This window comes from Cibotium barometz, chromosome 59 (genome assembly GCF_041138505.1).
Source record: "Cibotium barometz isolate CiBa-2024 chromosome 59, ASM4113850v1, whole genome shotgun sequence".
NCBI lineage: Eukaryota > Viridiplantae > Streptophyta > Polypodiopsida > Cyatheales > Cibotiaceae > Cibotium > Cibotium barometz.
This window is the reverse complement of record NC_141104.1, coordinates 14,454,640-14,475,285: the sequence shown is the minus strand read 5'-3', so window position 1 is coordinate 14,475,285 and position 20,646 is coordinate 14,454,640. Positions and strand designations below refer to the sequence as shown.

At 45.4% G+C, this 20,646-nt stretch overlaps 1 protein-coding gene across 1 annotated transcript; it reads right to left on the bottom strand.

Annotated features, from left to right (window-relative positions):
* Positions 1-11,149: 11,149 nt before the first annotated feature.
* LOC147605509 (uncharacterized) lies at positions 11,150-18,573 on the bottom strand. The gene is made up of 2 exons (XM_086793571.1): positions 18,200-18,573; positions 11,150-18,104 (listed from the first exon to the last, which is right to left on the bottom strand). Exon 2 carries the CDS (start codon positions 11,568-11,570, stop codon positions 11,244-11,246), a length of 327 nt encoding a protein of 108 aa, XP_086649697.1. The 5' UTR covers positions 11,571-18,104; positions 18,200-18,573; the 3' UTR covers positions 11,150-11,243.
* Positions 18,574-20,646: the final 2,073 nt, after the last annotated feature.

Below are 20,646 nucleotides of genomic sequence, written 5' to 3'. Positions count from 1 at the left end.
CCATTCCACAAAACACACACACACACACACATTGATTGTCCCGACATGGGGGTCCAGTACTGCTATTCCACACATTCATGCACTTATGCTTGGGAAAATTGGTGGGAAACAACCCTCTATTTGATGATATAAATTCTCTTGACGCTCCCTCGCTCATAAGATCAGACCCATCGGTCAACATAGCTTGGAGCCAAACAGTGTTAGTCTTTGACAGCACTTGTGAGAGTGAGGATCATCCCAGCACAGGTCGAGTTACTCTTGACCTAGAGATAGAAGGACCAAAGGCTCAGGGCATGGATAGACCACCTATCCTGGAGCAAGACCCAACATCCCCTACTCATTTACAAAGAAGCCTTGCTTCGAGACTCTGGAGCTTTATCTTGGGAAACACACGATCAGACGAGCCACATCCCAGGGATAGAGGTATGGAAAACCAACCTAAAAGAGAGCCCATGCTACCTCTAGATCCTAGAACGGAGATAGGGCAAAGTGAAAGTAACCAAACCTAGACTCATCCCGGTTTAGAGGGACATGCCCTTCTCAAGAATGGCCAATTCATACCAGTTCCTGAGACTAGTGCTAAACCTAGGATAAGAACCAGCTCTCCAAGGGCCCGAGGTTTCCTATTAGAGAGAAAGGGCCTACCCGGGCCCATTTATATCAGCTTGGGCCACCAATGTACTAGCAATACACACCTCGAGGAGCATACCTAGGATACCATATGGAGCCATATGAAGCACAACCCGATCCTCCCATTAGATAACAATGGTCTATTATCCACCTAGCCTAGCTCTCCCACCTATTATTCCCCAACTAGCACCCACTCCAGCCATGGGCAGGGCTAACACCTGAAATGTTAAGGATAGCCATGGAAATAGGGAGGGGATTAGCTATTGGCATCACACCCCCAACACCAACTCAGCCTGTACAAGGGCCTAGACAAGAGCGGAACAAACCTACTAACATCTCTAAACTGATCACCAAGTTTTATGGGGCTGAAGACCCCATACCGCACTTAGAGATGTTGAATCAAATCTGCGAAGCATTCGACCATGTTGATGATCAAGTCAAGGTGAGTGCCTTTGGCCTCACCCAACATGGAAAAGCTGGCCAATGGTTTAGGTCTTTAAAGACAAAAGATAAGGCCACCTTTGAAACCTTGAAAGAGGCCTTCAAAGTTGGATACTCCCATCAAGGAACCCGATGGAGTCCTATTGAGAGCTTACACAACGTCAAACAAAAGGCGAAACCATCCGGGACTACATCAGCAGGGTAAGGTATCTCCACTCCTATTATAGTGCCAGAGACAAGTTCTCTGATGAAAGGCTAATTGGGAGATTTTTGGAAGGCCTAGATAATGTACCCTTACATATTTCTTTGTATGCCCTGGCCCATACCTCCTTTGAGAAATGCTACAAGAGTGCTATGGACTTTAAGGATAACTTTAAGGGAACGCATTCCCAAGAACTTCACGAGGGTACATCTGGGGCCTCCTTTCAAATAACCAGCACCAGATCTGAGGTAAAAAATCAAGGAGTCCACCTCGAGACAACAAGTCAAATAGCTAGCTGCATGCTACATTAATGTAGCATGACCTAACACTAGAGAACCGGCCAAGGAAGGGATTGAGTTGGTCAACCCCATCTCTACCCCAAGAGGGAGCTAGTGTGGTGCGCAATTTGTTGAGATAACCATAGTAGCATGAAGTGTCTCTGACCCTATCCCACCCTCTACTGCACATACTGCCAAAGATGGGGCAGTCATCATCAATTACAAATTGCTATCATAGTAAAGGGCGGCCCAAGCCCGCAAGCCCTTCCTCAAGCCCTACTAGCAAACCCCAGGTAACCGCTGGCCTTGACAGCACCTGTAGCTCATAACGCACCTCAACCAAGCCACGAAGTGGCCTAAAGACCGCCCTCGATAGCTCCACCTCAACCCCCATCACCATGAGTCACCCCTATTTGTTAGATAGCCTTAACAGAACTTTTCAAAGAAGGGATGAGGGGGAAGTCACAGAAGGACCCATGTACGAGCCTCTTAAGCCACTATATGACGGAGGGTGACCAGATGTACCCTATGTACTTAGCCACCCCGACTCCATGGGGACGGGACATGAATATTGTGGCTAAACGACCACCCATGAAATGTTACCATTGTGCAGGACCTCACTGGGTAGCTGAGTGTCCAATCAAAAAAGGGCCCGTAGGTGCTTCCACACTAACCCCTCTATGCATCGGATGCAGAATTGACCACATGTATAAGGACTGTCCGCACTGAGAGCAAGCACAACAGGAAAAGCTCATGAAGCTAATCCCAGCACCAGCATTAACTTGCTGAGTGTAAGGGACGGCTTCATCCACACGATCCCTCTCAATGCACTGACCAGATTATAGAACAAACAAAGGGCCGCAGTTCACGTTGTGTGGAGGCATCAACCTCACAAAACCAAGGACACACAAAGGTTTTATCTCAAGATAATATCCCAGAACAAGCGCGCATGACTAGGCGCTCGTGAAAGAAGGCCACGAAAATTGGAAAAGAGGATAGTTAGGTAGTCATTAAAAGAGGTTCGGAAGATGCACAACCACCCATGCATCAACCTTTTCATTTGAAGAGAAACAACTACTACCTTCAGTCACTCGTGCTATAGGGAGCCAATTTACCCCAACCAGCTTCCCAGAAAGTTAGCCAAATACCCTAATCCCATTAAGGAAAGTTAGCCAAATACCCTAATCCCATTAAGGAAATTTAGCCAAATACCCTAATTCTATTGAGGAAAAGGAGAGGCTAATGGTAGCCCAAGAGTTGGTCCAGGACTGCCAAGCTTAACTAGAGAACGAGCCTCCAACAACTTACCTCGAGCCATGCCTCTCGGTTTCCAACATGCGGCCTACTGTCGCGATGAAGCTCAAGTTTATAATAGTGAGTTCCAAGAACAACCACCCCCTAATTGGCCAACACAAGTAGCAACACCCACTGCAAGACAACTATCCCCCACTAAGGAAATCGGGTAGTTGAATATCTCAAAAACTTAGGGGATGACCGCTTCAAAAGGATAGACAAAGAAGTCCAAATCCCAATACCCTATACGAACAAGATCTTGAAGACAAAGCAAGGTGACCTTCCTCAAGGAACCGCATCTGCTCCTAGAGACATTGTAGGTCTCTCTTCCTTCCTCTCTTCTCAAATCCAGATCCCCATTTGCACCTTGCTTCAAGGTATCCCAAACTTATGGAAGGATCTAAAAGATTGGATGGGGGATCCAAGAATCCGCGGAACTAGATAGCTCTAATGAGACAGAGGAGGATGAACTAATTGAACCCCATGGGATCACTAGCACCCCCACGTCTCGAGTCAATAAACTTGAACAATATTTCAAAGGTGATAAACTCAATGCAGCATTACCCATAACCTTTGATGGCCTTCAGGTCACTGCCATCGGATTGGGGGAGAGGAGGAGGCATTGTCATCACACCGGACAATGCTGGGAGAAATGGGGGGCACCGACCATGGATGACATGACCTTGTTGGTAAAACTCACTAATGGAGCCACCGCTAGGCCCATAGGTCTTTTAAAGGATTTAACAATCAAGATCCTTAGGACCACCTTTTGCCACACCTTCGTGGTGGTGATGAACTTCAGCCTGACAACCAGTTTCGTATGATTTCATCCTTGGACGGCCCTTTATGAGGGAGACAAAAATGATCCATGAATGGGATACCAACCACATCTATATTTAGAGAAAATACCAAACAATCAAGATCAACCTACACACTTGGAAGGTTCATCCTATGAGCGGCCGACCCTTTGCGCAGAGGACTCAATAACAACCACTCGATCCACTGCAGTCCACCTATGCCAAACCTACCATAAAACAATTGATGAGGAAAAGGATAGCGAGGAATGTGCACCCCTCCCAGAGCTAGAAGACTCTGAGAATCGGATGCATATCCTTGCTACCTTGGACATACTTTTGAGGTGCACAGGAACTAGGTTCGCAAGTTGGGGTAGGAGTTTACGTCTCTCTACATGCTTACCACCACATACTTGCCCAAAGTCACCACTCATGAGCTTGAAAAGGATGATAATGTGGAACCATGATGGGGAACACACTTACATAGAACTCACAAACCCAATGGATTCCCCAGACAAGAAGGCTATGTCTTCCCTCTACTGACTCAGATGCCCTTTGGCTTAAATATGTAGGGGCAGTTGAAACACATCAATACTTCAACCAAGTTTGGCAAAAGGAGCTCACTAATCCCTCCCTACTGGTCCACACAACCACCCCAAAACAATGGAACCCGTTGACCCCCAACTCAAACCCCAAAAGTTTTGTTGCTCTGTGCGTAAAGCACGCAACAAGAAGTTAGCGCTTGCAAAAAATTAATAGAAGAGGAAAGCACTAAAGGAGAAGAGACTAAACAAGTGCCCAAACACTTTAGAACCTTTAAGATGGCGGATTGATTTGTACAATATGATTCGGCCCAAAGGTCTCACAACACGGAGAGCCAGGGACCTTGTATGATGGTCCAGTGGAGGTGAAGGAAGTTAACCTAGTTGGCCTGGGGGATGACCCAAGGCCTATCTACATTGGGGATGATCTCTCGACTAAGGAAGAAACCAAACTCATCACTCTCCTAACTCTAGGATTGCTTTTCCTGGAAGTATAGTGATACGAGTGGTCAAACACACCATTTCTATGATTGATGGAGCAAGACCAGTCAAGCAAAGAGCTTACCCTATGAATCCAAAGTACTCCAAGATGGTATGGAAATAAATTGATAGACTCATAGAAGTCAGATTCATCTAAAAAATTGAGCACACGGAATGGGTATCACCCATAGTGATAGTGCCCAAAAACAAGGGAAAGGTGCGCATGTGCATGGACCTTAAAAGGGTCAATGCCGCCACTATATGGGATAACTATCCCTTACCCTTCATAGAGCACATGCTTGAAAGAGTCCTAGGAAAGGAAGCCTATAGCTTCCTAGATGGATTCTCTGGATACAATCAGGTATTGATCGATCCCAAAGATCAACACAAAACAACTCTTGTTGCTGAACGGGGAACTTATGCATACCATGTCATGCCTTTTGGGCTAACCAATGCCCTCGCCACCTTCCAGCATCGTCTGATGTGCACAACCTATAAGAAGTATCTCTGAAAATTCCTTGAGGTCTTTATGGATGACCTCTATGTCAATTCCACGTGGAAAGCACACCTCGAATGTTTACGGAAGGTGCTAGAAAGATGTAGGCTCTACCGTATTTCCTTGAATCCTCTAAAATGGCATTTATGGGTTCGGCATGGGATCATCCTAGGACATATTATTTCCAAACAAGGAATCTCCATGGATGACAGCAAGGTGCGGCTAATCTGCCACCCACCAACCAACTTTAAGGGATTCCAGTGCTTCATGGGACACATTGGGTATTAGGCGTTTCATTTTCATGTATGCCGATATAGCTCGCCCCCTTCACAAACTCCTCCATGGATGACAGCAAGGTGTGGCTAATCTGCCACCCACCAACCAACTTTAAGGGATTCCAGTGCTTCATGGGACACATTGGGTATATTAGGCGTTTCATTTTCATGTATGCCGATATAGCTCGCCCCCTTCACAAACTCCTAATCCTCTTTGAGTGGACAGAGGAATGCCAACAGGAATATAACACCCTAAAGAAAGCCTTGGAAAATTCTCCTATTTTGAGGTCCCCCAACTGGGACATCATATTTCATATCCACATTGACGCCTCCGCCTTTGCACTTCGGTGTGTGCTGGCTCAACCCGGTGAACATAAGATGGATTTCTCTATCAACTTTGCCAGCCACAAACTCAACGAGGCAGAACAAAATTATACCACCACTGAGAGGGAAGGGTTAGCTTGGTTTACACGGTCATGAAGTTTCGCCATTATCTTATGGCAACCAAATTTATCTTCTTTGTAGACCATCAAGCTCTTTTATATCTAGTAAACAAACCCTGCACTATTGGAAGGATCCCCCGATGGTTGCTAATCTTGCTTGAGTTTGACTTCACTGTCATAGTGTGGAAGGGCTCACAACATGTCTTGGCGGACCATATGTCACGTATCCCCAACGATGAGCCACCGATGGGAGTCGATGATGATTAACCAGATGCCGCCTTGTCCCAATTGTGCTTAATTCTAGAATGGGGAAAGGAGTTTGCACACTTCCTCGCTAATAGTTGACCCACTCCTCAACAAAGACCGAGCACGGTGCCTCATTAAACCAGCAGCTCCCTACCAATTAATTGCAAGCCAACTCTACAGGTAGGGGAAGGAAAAAATTATAAGATGATGTGTCCGAGAAGATGAATATGTCTTCCTTTTAGAGAACAGGCTCACTCTACCTATGCTGGGGCCACTTTGCCAGTAGATATCACTATGTGCAAAGTTCTCACAGCCGGGCTACGGTGGCCCACCTTGATGGGGCCGACGTAGCTAAATATGTTAAGTGGTGTGTGACAAATGCCAACGAGCGGTAATTCCATGCTTTAAGGATAGTATGCCCCTGAACCCCATTGTGTCCTTGCAACCGTTTGAAAAATGGGGCATTGATTTCATAGGACCCATTAGTCCCACAGCTCACTACACTCAAGCTCGATACATCATCCCGCAACCCACGGACTATTGCATTAAATGGGTCAAAGCAAAGCAAGGGCTACTCACAAGGTAGATATGCGATCTATTGCCAAATCGCTCACTTTGGATGCCCTCTTGAGATCATGAGCGACAATGGCATGCACTTCATTAATGAGGTAATACAATTCCTTTTATAAGAATTCCTTGTCACTCATAGGAAATCTTCCCCCATACTATCCATAAGACAATGGCTAAGTAGAGAGCACCAATAAAGTTCTTTGTGCCATTTTAACCAGAACAGTTGAAGGTAGCTGCAAACGATTGGGAAAAAAAGTTGCCTGCCGGCACTCTGGGCCTATCGAACATCCTACAAGGCTACCATACCAATGTGCGACACACTTCAATTTGACCTATGGTACTAAAGCGGTCATGCCTATGGATTTCTTGGTCTTAAGTTTATGAATTACAGTAAAGGAAAAACTCACAAGCAATGTCCTCGGCTGTCTCCTGTCTGAGCTAGAAAAGCTCGACGAAACATGCCTCCTTCCTCATTGTGTATAGTATGATTGTCAAAAAATTGAGGCATAAATAGTGGTTTGATGACGAGCTTAAGGACAAACAAATGAACTAAGGCAACATGGTCCTCCTCTTTAGCAAAAAACCCATAAAAAGAAACTCAAACTCAGAGGCTTAGGACCTTTCCTAATCACTTAGATAACCCCGTAAGGCACAGTGCACATAGAGACACTCAATGGCGTCGAGATTGCAGGATATTGCAATGGTAGCAAATTGAAACGCTACTATGGCCCAGTACCTGAAACTACCCTCAACATTCATGACAAAAAACAACAAAAAAATTGAACATGAAGAGATGAAACAAATATCCCAACAAGAGGCCAAAGAGTGGCAAGCCAAACTTTGAGGGAAAAACATTGTGGTCAACATGGCCTCAAGTAGTAGACCTTGAAGAGGAATTGCTTGGTTGTGGTTAGGAATGACCACCTCGACAAGCTTCACCCAAAAATTCTCTCCTGTCGATACACGATCTAATCACAACTTAATGTATTATGACACAACATGGATTTCCCTCCGGAGGCCCCCATTAAAAGCTACCCTAGCCATGGTCACAACAATGGCCTTGCAAGTAGTTCAATGTTTAGGCACAATCACAACCTTATTCCACATTGGAAATAATCCCTTGGAAGGGAAGTTTTATGTGATGTTGTAATAACTATGCATGAGGAAATTCTTCTTGGATGAGGATTGATGGGACACAACCGCTGCAACATCGATTGGGATGCAAGGACTGCCACCCTACAACTGGCCTCCGGCCAAGTTATAGTCCTAATGACAAACAAAGAACCCATGCCCTCCAATCACTCATGCCAAGATGATAGCCCCCTCCTCTCCTCACCACTATTTTTCCACCCTCCGGTGATCAACACCGCTCCATACCGCTTAAAAAGAGGCCTTTCTCCACTCTGGACACCCAATTGTCTCGTGTATCCTCACCACTACCCAACTCTATAGCAACCCAATCTGGCCTCCCCAATGCCATCGCTGTTGACCCTCTCGCAAAACTAACCTCACTAACAACACTAACCCTACTAACAAAACTAACCTCACTAACAACACTAACCTCACTAACAACACTAACCCTACTAACAAATCTAACCGACACACACATGGCACGCACTCTCACCAGTGGATACCTAAGAAGCTTCTCATGGCCCAAGGGTATTATGAAGGTACCACTACTCTGTGGATTCCCCAATCCACTTCCCATTCTCACATATCGGCAACACCAGCTCCTCATCCCTCTCGAAGACAACCCATTCAGCAACCCCAGGCCCATAGGTGTTAATGGCAAGAGCCATCAAACAGAAAACATTACACTTAAGATTAAAAGACATACACAGAACATCATACTGCCGAGACACTTATGCGTGTTGAAATTAGGGCATTGTGATGAGCTATGGTGGATCAAACACTAGAATCAATATCATTAACAAAGTGATTAGCAAGTAATTAAGATGTAATTAGTGGGTAATTAACAAATAGATTAATGTAAGCATGGATACTCAAAAACCAGCAAATTCTCATTAGGGCAATGCCTCAATTTATAGAGTTTACATCAAGCATCGAATTCCACTGATTTCTCCATGATTCACTCCACCTCTTTTCCCTGATTCTCTCCACCTCTTCACTTTTCCCAGAATATCTCCCAGAATAACTCCACACTTCCCAGAATATCTCCACACTTCCTAAATCTTCTCATGCTACCCTTTATTCTCTCCCAATAGATTCTTCTCATCTTTTCACAGGTTCTTTCACATTTACTCATCCTCTTTTACAGCCTCTAACCAAGGGCTCGTTCCCGCACACACCCTATTCACTTGTATTTTCAACACCTCCCCTCAAGTGAATACTCTCTAGCACTCCTGGACCCTATACCAAGTTTCCCTCTTACTTGATAGCCCGCGACCAGTGCCTCAAGTCCCTAAACTCCATAGTCCTTGACACTCTCTCTCTCTCTCTCTCTATGTGTCCAAGGCTACTATAAGTGCCCACGACCTTGACTAAAGTGCTCACACATACATCTACCACGTGGCCTATAGCATCGGTGGCTCAGAGGTGGTTTTACTTTGTTGGGGCAGGTTACATTGGGTTGTGGGCTCTCTCTCTCTCTCTCTCTCTGAGATTTTCACATGGCTCCTCACTCTTTGGAGCCTCACATCTTCTCTTGTCTTCAGTCTTCTTGTCGTGGCAGCTTCCCTCCACGCGTCCATGTCTTCTTTCAGTCTTCTTGGGGTAGCTTCTCTTCTCATGTCCATGTCTTCCTTCAATGCTTCCTTTAGATTTTCTTGGTGTGGATCTTCTTCTTGGAAAGAGATATTCTTCGTCTTTCATGGCTGGGGCCATGAGCTTGTCCGTCAGGTCTTCTTGCTCCATGTGAGCAACATGTTTAAATGTTTTGCTGACAGTTCCTTTGGGTTTTTGATGTTTATCTTGTGTCATTATGCAATTTAAACCCAAATTTATGCGGGAGGTCTTACCTCTTGCCTTATTCTGGACAAGGGTAGTGTCTGATCCCATATTTACACTGATGCAATGCGCCCAATACATAATGCGTATAGCATTCATTCTTATGCACATTCCAAATGCAACTCTGGCTGTGAATAATCTTGAATTTGAGTGAGATTTACAGGCATTAACCAAGGGTTAAATGCAAAATGATGATTATCACAAATTTATCAGCATAATTTTCTCAGAAATTACATTAGATCAAGGGTAACCAATTTGTACGGAATGGTTGGAGTATCAAACTAACTCCGAATTGCAATCTGAAGTTATAGGGATCTGTATCAGATACCTCATGGTTAATTTGAACCCTCAATTGTACCAAAATATAGTGATTAGCATTGATTAATCATTGATTAGCAAATTAATCCATTGTTTTGTGTACAAAAAACAGAGTATGCGGGGAGTCCAGATCTGGTACCTTAGACTTCAAATGAGCTCAAATGCTTTCAAAGGCATCAATAGCAATGAGTCTAGTAGAGGATTAAGCCAATAAACACAAGATTTGACCAAATATTGAAAGCTTAATCTCTGTTTTACCAAAGTCACCTGTAGATTTGATGAAGAGCTTGGATCTCACTGTAGACTTGATGAAACTGAATTCTGTCTTCACCAGCTTGTAGAGCATGCTTGAAAACACCTTGGGCTAAGAGGAATTAGAGTGATTCACCCTGAGTGAGTGTAGATCTGAGATCTTCTGTTGAAAAACGGAGCCTGCTAAAATAGCGATTTCTCCTTCATCCGGCGGCGGTTTGCTACGTTGTTTGGATGAACTTGAAGAGCTATGAGATACCTATCATGTGCTAGAAGGGTTTGGCCTAATTTTATGTGTGCAAGGAGAGGAAGCTCCTCCACTGGCTGGGGATACAGAGGTGAGTTGAAAAAAGAGAAAAAATTATAATTTTCTACTAATCCTAATTAGCAAGATAATAGGCTCACAAATTAGCATGGCTCTGATACCATGTTGAAATTAGGACATTGTGATGAGCTATGGTGGATCAAACACTAGAATCAACATCATTAACAAAGTGATTAGCAAATAATTAAGACGTAATTATTGGGTAATTAACAAATAGATTAATGTAGGCATGGATACTCCAAAACCAGCAAATTCTCATTAGGACAATGCCTCAATTTATAGAGTTTACATCACGCATCAAATCCCACTGATTTCTCCATGATTCACTCCACCTCTTTTCCCTGATTCTCTCCACCTCTTCACTTTTCCCAGAATATCTCCCAGAATAACTCCACACTTCCCAGAATATCTCCACACTTCCTAAATCTTCTCATGCTACCCTTTATTCTCTCCCAGTAGATTCTTCTCACCTTTTCACAGGTTCTTTCACATTTACTCATCCTCTTTTACAGCCTCTAACCAAGGGCTCGTTCCCGCACACACCCTATTCACTTGTATTTTCAACAATGCGCAGAAAAATAGATAGATATATTGATATTAGGTCATCCTTATATAAAGATGGATGCCGAAGAGTTACAAAGTTGTTTAGTACAAGAGACACAATGCTTCAATAACAGCGCTTTGCATATAGTCACACTGAGAAAGGGATGGGCGAGTAGTCAGATAGTCTAGTTAGGTGAACAGTCGAATAGTCGGACCATCCAGATAGTTGGACCCGCTCAACACTTGGCACACCCGGTGGACGGATCTTGAACTTGAGACCGGAACCCATAAGAACTGCTATGTCGCTACTCCACATCTCTGAAATGATCAACGTCGGCTCCATCAGCAGCAGCTTGTCCGCCTGTTGCTGTAGCTTCTCCGACGACACAGCGGCACCTCCAGTAGCAGGTCCAGCTTGTCGGAGGGGCAGTAGAGGGGTCTGAGCCAAAGCATGTTGTTTGAGATAAGCCCCCATCCTCCAATACCAGATCAGTTACACCAAATTAGCAATGGATGCCATCTGTGCAAGCCGCTGGATAAATACACATCCTTGCCTGACCACTTGAATCTTATTATTCAGGTCCTGCCTAGAATTTGTTTGCAAATCCACAAATCTTTGTTGCAAATCATCATGTCTACCTTGCAGCTCAGCTAAATCTTCCATCAACTGTGCTTCCTTGTCATGGTCATTATGGCCTTCTGCATCCATCCTTGTTTTTCTAGAAACGCCTCCTTCTCTCTGCAGAGCCTCTCTTCTACTGTATTACTTTTCCACTGTATCATTCAATCAGGCTCTTAACGTACTGGCCTCCGACATGAGCTCTCTAACTTCATCAAAATTGGCCTGGTGTTCCTCCTTATACGCCATCTTCAAGGCGACCAATTGATCTCTCACATCATCATGCCTCTGTTGTAGGGCTGATGAATGCTCCCTCAACATCACTATAGCACTCTGGCCTGACGAAGAACTGCTTGCCATTTCTAACATCATTTCAAATTCTGTTCAGAACTTTGGTAGAAACCCACCCCTCAGGTTCAGTGACTATCTGCGTCCTGAAATCCTTAGTCTTCAATAAATCTGCCACCAACTGTTCAATTTTCCTCAATAAAGTTTCCTGCTGAAAATTGGAGGAAGATGATCCAACTTCCAGTTGCCCTGGCATGGCACTTCACTCGTGAATTCCAATCCCCTGCTGGCTCAACCCTGCTTGACCATCTTTAGGTGCTCTGGAATTGGGGTCTTTATCCTATCTTGGCAAGGTTTTAGTGGGCTTACATCCAGACTCCAACAGAAGTCGCAATCTTTCCATGTTTTCCTCCAACAAAGGAGCCAGTTCTGTTGTCAATGTGTCAGACAGATCTACCAAAGAGTGTCCACATCCAACATTCGAGCACTTTCCGAAGGATTAGCATAGCCTTTCACCTAGGCTTCCAAGAACTTTTCTCGGGCTTGGTCCTCCATGGTTTGCGCTTTAACTGCTTCCAACATCCGGAGATGCTCTCCAGCCTACAGATTCCATTATCTTCTTTGTGCCGGATAAATCTTCCAATAGCTCCCCCATCTGCTGCTTCAACTCTCCAACCTGAGCTTCGAGTGTAACATTCTGACTATTCAGAGTTCGAACTTCCTCCTGCAATTGTTCCATCTACTCTCTGCCAACCACTCTCTCCACGCTCAAAATATCTTGCCAGATATTGAGCGCAGCGAGCGACGGGCTATCTCCATCTCGAACCTATCCGGCATCATGGATAAGTCTGTACTGAGCAATATGGGCATCGATCCTCCAAAGGGTTTTATAGGAAGTTTGAGGAATCTTCTCCAGAATGGTTGCCGGCATGGGACGACTCCTCGTTTTCAAAACCTTTGGCAGCATACTGAGTTTCCTCTTGAACAAAGACACTCTTAAACCTTCGCTGGTTTCTCTTGATTGTGCAATCTGCTTGGTTTGTCTAGCTGACTCGATCTATTGTACCTGTGATGCTAGTCGAGATGATTGGGGGCTGCTTGGACTGCTTCGTCTATGCCACACCATCTTGCTCGTTTGATGGCAGATCTCTTGTTTCTTTCCCTTCCGCTTAGGACCCAAGCTTGGCTCGAAGATTCAACTCCAGGATCTAATGCCAGGTCCCGTGTAAATAGAATTGTGAACAGCTGACCTAGACGAGTGTGCACATTTGACTTGGTGAGCCATGTAACCTCCTTCTTAAACCAGCTCAGAAAAACCTGGGCCCAAGCAACTGCTCGGCCTTGCCGCCTTCAGCAACCAGGACATCACCTGTGTAGAGATATTCGCTATTTTGTTCTACAACCACAACATTTCCAGGAAAAATTTATAACAAGCGACCTTTGCTGCCTCTGGGTGATTTGCCAGCCTGTATTTCCCTAAAATCCTATTGCCAAGCAAGCCATTCAAGGTCGACGTCTCTACAGTAACAACCTCCGTCCCTTCTTACAGGGGAAATTTTAGCCGCTCAACTCATACTGCCTCCCTGCATACTCCATAGTGTCTTCCTTTTGCAATTGGGCCACGATCTCCAAAGCTACTGCGTGCACATGGGTGACCTGCCAGGGAATATTGGTAAACGCTGTCAACCACACTTTCTCCAGCCAATTAGCAACTTCAGCATCTATGGTCACAAATGGCAAAACGAGCTCAAAGTGCACCATGGTTGTTTGCGAGAGCACAGGCTTAGCAGGTGCGATAGAAACGAAGAGCTAAAATGAAAATCTGGCAAACTACCACACATCCTTGAACTAGGCAAACATATACCCTATCACCTTGCATGGAATTGTGAAAATTTGTGCCCAATACCCATAATTAGATGTTCTATTCGGTGTATAATGAATGTGCGGGCCTATACATCCCACAAGAATCTGCCAAAAATCTTGAAAATTTTATTACTTCCACGCATGCACAATTAACCGTCTCATCATGCAATGACCAAGGCGGCATGGAAAATTTCTCCCCCTACTGTGCAGACTGCCCAATAAAAAAGTACCATCATAAAATTTATTCACAATCCAGTACGGTCCCGCCTAGCGGAGTTTCAGCTTCCCAGGTGATCAAGATGGGAATTAGATAAAAAAACTGGATCCTTCTTTTGGAATATTTGGAACTTAGAGTTACAATCCACCCACTTTTGCCTCCGCGCGCTTACACCACTCCAAACACATAGGAACTGACAAACCGCTCCTCCCCCAATTGCACCAGCTGCTCCATTCGATGGTCTACGGACTCTTTCAGTCCTAACTTTTCTGTTACTGCAATTCTTACTCGGAACCAAAAATTCCATCGAAACAATGGCTTCCATCCCATACACCAATTTAAATGGGGTCAATCCCGGTTGCCACCTTATAGGCTGTCCTGAAAGCCCACAATGCCAAATAGAGCTTCTCATCCCAGTCAATACGGTTCTCATTGACCAGCTTCTTCAGAATCTTCTACAGCAACTTATTACTGGACTTCGCCTGACCATTAGCTTGCAGATAATAGAAAGTCGATTTCTTGTGGATGATCAAATGCTGAGTCATTGGCTCCTTAATCACCGCATTCAGGAAGTGTCCACCCTGGTCACTAATTAGTTCCACCGAACAGCCAAAGCGGGTCATGATCATTTCATACAAGAATTTTGCCACCAACTAAGCTGAATTGTCCTTCAACGCCCGAGCCTCGACCCATTTAGTGCAATAATCTGTTGCCCCACCAAAATTTATCGATTCCACCACCATCTAGATGGTGGCTTAAATGGTCCCAGAAAATCCAATCCCTACTTCATAAAGGGCTCCAGAGGTAGCACTAGGTTATGCGGCATCAAATCCCTCTCAGTAGGTTGCCCCAACCTTTAACAAACATTGCATTGCTTTGCAAACGTGTATGCATCTCCAACCAATGTTGGCCACCCACCACAATCCAACTTGGAGGATCTTCAGGTCGGTTACATCTCTGGCAAAGTGGCCATCACTCACGCACTAATGTGCCTCCTGCAGAGCAGCACTGCTTCCTGCTCATGCGGTGGTACACACCACTCGAGCACCTAATCCAATCCTTGATGGTAAAGCTATCTTGAAATAATATGGAAACTCCGACTTCAAAGTGCCAACCACTTCTGTTGATCTCCCGGGTATCCCCCAGCAAGCCTATCTGTACAAACTGTAGCATCTCATCATACCAAGTTTGTGGCATGTCCGGAATGACAGCCTCCAATTCGAACACATCTGCATCCAAAAAATCATCTAGAACCCCGTCCAAAGGTTCCCCACTTTCGAGCTGGGAAAGATAATTTGCCACTGTATGGGTAGACCTTGGTGTATGGACTACTATGAACTCAAATTCCTGCAAAATAAGCATCCATCTGGCCAGCTTCCCCGTAAAATTAGGTTTATTCACCAAGTAGAGTAGGGCAGAATGATCCACATGGAAAGTAAACTGGTTACCCAATAGGTAGTGTCGAAACTTGGTCACCGATTAGATCATCCCCAAAGCTTCACGTTCGGTGGTGGAATAATTTCGTTCTACCTTGGACAATCGCCGACTGGCATAGTACACTGGCCAGAACCATTTTGGCTCTACCTGCTGCATCAGCACACTCTCGATGGCCATATCAAAAGCATCCACAAACACATGAAAAGAAAGATCTTAGCAGTTAGGCGGCTGAACCACCGAAGCTGCCGACGGCCAGCATCAGATTCAGGCATCAAAAAGCCAGGTCACACTGTTCTGACCATACCATCAATACCTTGTTGATCTGCTCATTCAGTGGAGTAGCCACATTCGCTAGATAACGGAGCATCGGACTATGCCCCGGACCTACCCCAGGAACCGGCTTAACTGCTTGCTATTAATCAGAACACCGGCCTTTCGAATGATTTCCACCTTAGACGGATCCACTGCAATGCCTTCTTTTGAAACAATGTGCCCAAACAGCATCCCGCTTTCCACAGCGAATGCACATTTAGCTAGATTCAGGCACAACCAAGCTTCCTTGCACTTTGTTAAACACAGCAGTAAATGGTGCAAATGCAAGCACTTCCATCCGAATACACTGAAATCATCCAAAATGACCCCCATAAATGAAGTCAAGTACTCCTAGAAAATCTCTTGTACCATCCTTTGAAAAGTGGTCGAGGCATTCTTCAAACCAAATGTCATTACATTGGAAGCAAAAACCCCCCACTCAATGATGAAAGCCGTCTTCTCCTGATCTTCTAGTGCCATATACTGACCTGATCATACCCATTGAATCCATCTAGGAAGGAATACATCTCATGTCCCGCCACCGCATCCAATACTGCATCCATGAAGGGCATGGGAAATGGATCGGTGATGGTTGCCACATTCAACTTACAATAATCCACACACACCCGCAGCTTCTAATTTTCTTTGGAACAATCACTATGGGTGACAACCAGGTTGCTTGGTCCAGTGGATAAATAAATCCAACCTTGAGTAGCTTATCCAATTCTTCCTTCACCCTCTTGGCATAATTCAGATTCATCCGGTAGCGTTGCTGGCAGACCAGAACAACATCCTCCTTGAGATTAATTCAATGCAGGTAAAACTGAGGATCAATTCCCCTCAGATCCACATAACTCTAGGCAAACACATTCGAAAAGGAAACCAGTAATTCTTGCAATTGCAGTTGGAACCTCTCATCTAGACGAGCACTAACCTGGACCACCTTTGGTTCATCTACCGTGCCAAGATTCATGTCCACCAACTCATCTTCTTTGACCCTCCGGGACTTCTGAAATTCTCACTCAAAATCTTCTTCCGCTGTAATCACTCCTTGGATGTTTGAAGTATCCGCTTCCCTATGGTGATCTTCACTACTATCTCGGTCAGCTTGTCGCCCCCTACTTGTTTCAGCCTGTTCACCTTTAGATTCTTCCTCCGACTTTCGTTTTGGTTGATATTTTTCTAAGATAGATTCCACATCTACTTCAAAAAAATTGACCAAATCCACATTCTGCCGCCCGCATGTACTCTTCTTCCGCATCTAGATCCAGTCCTTCCACCATATTGACCCCTTCCACTACCTGAGGACGGCTTGGTATCTCCACTCTCCACCTGGACACTACAGACAACTTCAGCTTCTTCTTCCCTTTCCTGACTGTAATCACATCGAAATGCCAATCTTGCTTGATTCGGTCCTGTCGTAGCCAAGGGCGGCCCAGCAGCATGGGGTTGGCCCCTTTAATGTCCTCCATCCGCAGCACTACTACTACCACTTGGAATGAGAATCCGAAAACTTCCATGGTCAGTCCGCGAACCAGCACCAAGGGTTGCACCCTTTGTTGATCAGCCATTTTAACGGCGAATGGTGTAGGTTCCCATGTCTTCAGACCCAAGTTCTCACACATCATATCAGACAAAATGTTAACCCCAGACCCTCCGTCCAATAAAACACCAAAAATGTGTTGTCCCGCCAACTTCACATTGATCACCAAAACAGCCTCATCAAACACCAGAGCTTCAACTCTCGGAGCTGAAACGTCTGCCTCTGTGGAGCCTACCTACATTGTCGGAATATCCGGCACTCTGCTTCCGGCCTCCTCCGTGCCCATAAGCTGTCGGATCAATTGCTATCAAAAATTCGGTACCAGAGTGAGCAGTTGTTCTACTGACATGTGAATTGGTTGTCCTTTTAAATCCTCCCATAAATCATATGGCAGATCGTTATCTTTATCCCCTTCTAGATTGGTTCTTAGAGTCTTTGTCTCCTTAGGCTCCACCAGTACCGGTGGCACACCCGCGAATCATAATGTCCACTTGTCCACCCAGAAGGCTCGGAAGGCTGATTCTGCTTGACCCATTCCGTGACGTAAGTCTGAATCTTATCTTGATCCCGCCAATCCATCACTGGTTTCTTCCCTTTCCTGCCCAAAGCACCATCCTCCATGGGCTGCATAGGCAGTATTCCTCTGGACGGGTGATAGCCATTGCCGAAGTCTCTTGGACTGGCTGGTCCTCGCCCATTGCTTCCGACTCATCTAGAGCTACAATCTCCACTGTAGAAGCAAACAAACTTCCTTTACCGTTGTTTGTTCGTCTTGATGCGAGAGCCAAATGCAAAACTCACTCTTGGTCGGAAAGGACGGCGTACCTGCTCAAGCTGAGCAACATGAGTCACCGGAGGTGTCGGTTGTACCATTGACACTGCTACTGTTGCCCCAATTGTGGGTTGCAGGTACGGCTTCGTCAGACGCAATGGCGCCTACCTCCGGGTCGATCCGCTCCATCACCATCCTCTGAGGAGCCTCCAAAACTCAACACACAGCCAAATAGTGCAACCTCCCAGTTTGTCGCATAGTGCTGATGATGCTCATCTCGCTCGGACATGAACCCATCTAGTCCACCACCATTCGGGAGTTCATTTGGAAATGATGGTTCTTGCCAAAGTGTTAACGCGGCAAGAGCCATCAACAGAAAACATTACACTTCAAATTTGGCAAGAGCCATTAACAGAAAACATTACACTTAAAATTAAAAGACATACGCATAACATCATACTGCCGAGACACTTATGCGTAGAAAAATAGATAGATATATTGATATCAGGTCATCCTTATAAAGAGGGATGCCAAAGAGTTACAAAGTTGTTCAGTATAGTACAAGAGACATAGCACTTCAATAACAACGCTTCGCATATAGGCACCCTGAGAATGGGATGGGCAGGACCGTCAGATGGTCAGACCCACCCAACAATAGGGTACATGACAATCTTTAGCCCAAATGCTCCCCAAGGTCAAACCATCCTCGCCCACACCCTAGGCCTTGCCCAACGACAAATTACCAGTGGATCCCCAAGCCTCTACTTCAAGCTTAAAACTACTATCAAGGCAATCACCAAATTTGGGTCCCCAAACCCCCAAGGTACCCCCTTCCTCCTCTTGTCATCTCACAGCTACCAACATTTCAATGGAATCCCAAAGAGGCCTCTGCCACTACTACTGCACAAGCAAAAGGGAAACAAAAACTTCACGGAGCACCCTTTCCCCTCCAACAGCGGCCCATGGCCCATAACTATGATATACCCTTGCCTTCGGCTACTCCCCCACCCCTCATTATCCGGCTCCCTCAATGTATTCCCACTCAACCCTTGGCCTCTCCACCCTCAACAGCTCCCTCCTTGAAAGCCTTTGAACTCCCAAGGGATATTCCAACCTTGCCACACCACCAAATTGGAACTATCCTCTCACTTTGGAAAATTGGGGCATGGAGTCAGTATAAAACCCGCAATGGGGTGCTGGCTACATAGCCCCGTGGTACAAAACATGTTTGAAGGGTGCCCCAAAAAAAGAAGCCACATCCATCAGCTAGAAGCCAGGTTGTACCCTTGTGAAGCCATGGCCATACCATTCTATATCCTAGAAGCCACTGCTATACCAACCAGAAGAAGCCACGCCCATACCATTCTCACCACGATCAAGAGCGTACGCCCGTGACATGACGGTTTCCAAAGAATGGTATGGCCGTACCAACTTCAAGATAGGCTTGTACCGTGGAGAAGCCATGGCCGTACCTTTTTGGTTGCCATGGCCGGCAATTCTTTGGTACTCCCGTGTCCTTCCTGAAAAATTATAAAAAGGAGCCCACCACTTCATCTTCCTCACTCTTTGCTCTTCCTCTAGCCAAACTATTGCCAAATTTTTTCTTGAGCTTGCATCTTTCCACCTCCCATTCTCCACACAAGGGCCGAGCACTCAGACTCCTCCCTTGAGGTCCTCACCCATACCCCATAGAAGAAGCGTCCAACTGGGGGGACTCTTTTTGAAGAATATGGCAGGCACCCAACATAACTGTTCCACCTCGAGGAGCCCTTGACGAAATAGGTTAGTGGACACATTGTCCACAGCCTTATGAAAACAATCATAAGGTGGAGCACAAGCTCCTCTATTATATAGGGCCTTGCCTACATATTTGTTCAGATCTAGCTATTATCGCCCACCTAGAGCAGATTGGGCTCAGCGGGCTACAAACCTTGGAACCTTGGGGCCCTGATCTATTCAACTGCCTATATTTCACTGCGACCTATGCAAATGCGTCCACTGAATAGGTGTTGGATGCTACAAGACAAACCTAGACTGTCCATCTGAGTCTCGATGTGGTCCACAAAACCCTGTACCTCCCGAGGATGGACCAACCATACATGCAACTATCCAATGCCACATGTCTGGCTCGCGAAACTTACCAAGGCACCACCACCAAGGATGGGGTGAAGTGGGCCAACATTACCAAGGAGGAACTTGTAATTCCGGCTAAGGCTTCGTCCTTTCTAATAACCACTCAATGGATAGATCGATTTAGTCGATGCTCGAGGGGTCTCTCATAAATATGTAACCGTAGCACGTGGGTTCAACAGAAGGGATTTTTTAAATCTCTTTTTTACACATTTTTTACATACAAAAGGGTACCATTTAAAGGGGGTATTTACATATTAAATAGAAAAAGGGTGTGTTTTATTCATGAAAATTTTACAGATAAGGGGTTTTTTAATTAAGCCTTAAACGCACATGATGGTATAGAGAGTTTACATATAGTGAACCCCCC

Coding starts and splice junctions, on each gene's coding strand:
- LOC147605509 (XM_086793571.1), bottom strand. CDS start 11,570: ATGGGGGCTTATCTCAAACAACATGCTTTGGCTCAGACCCCTCTACTG.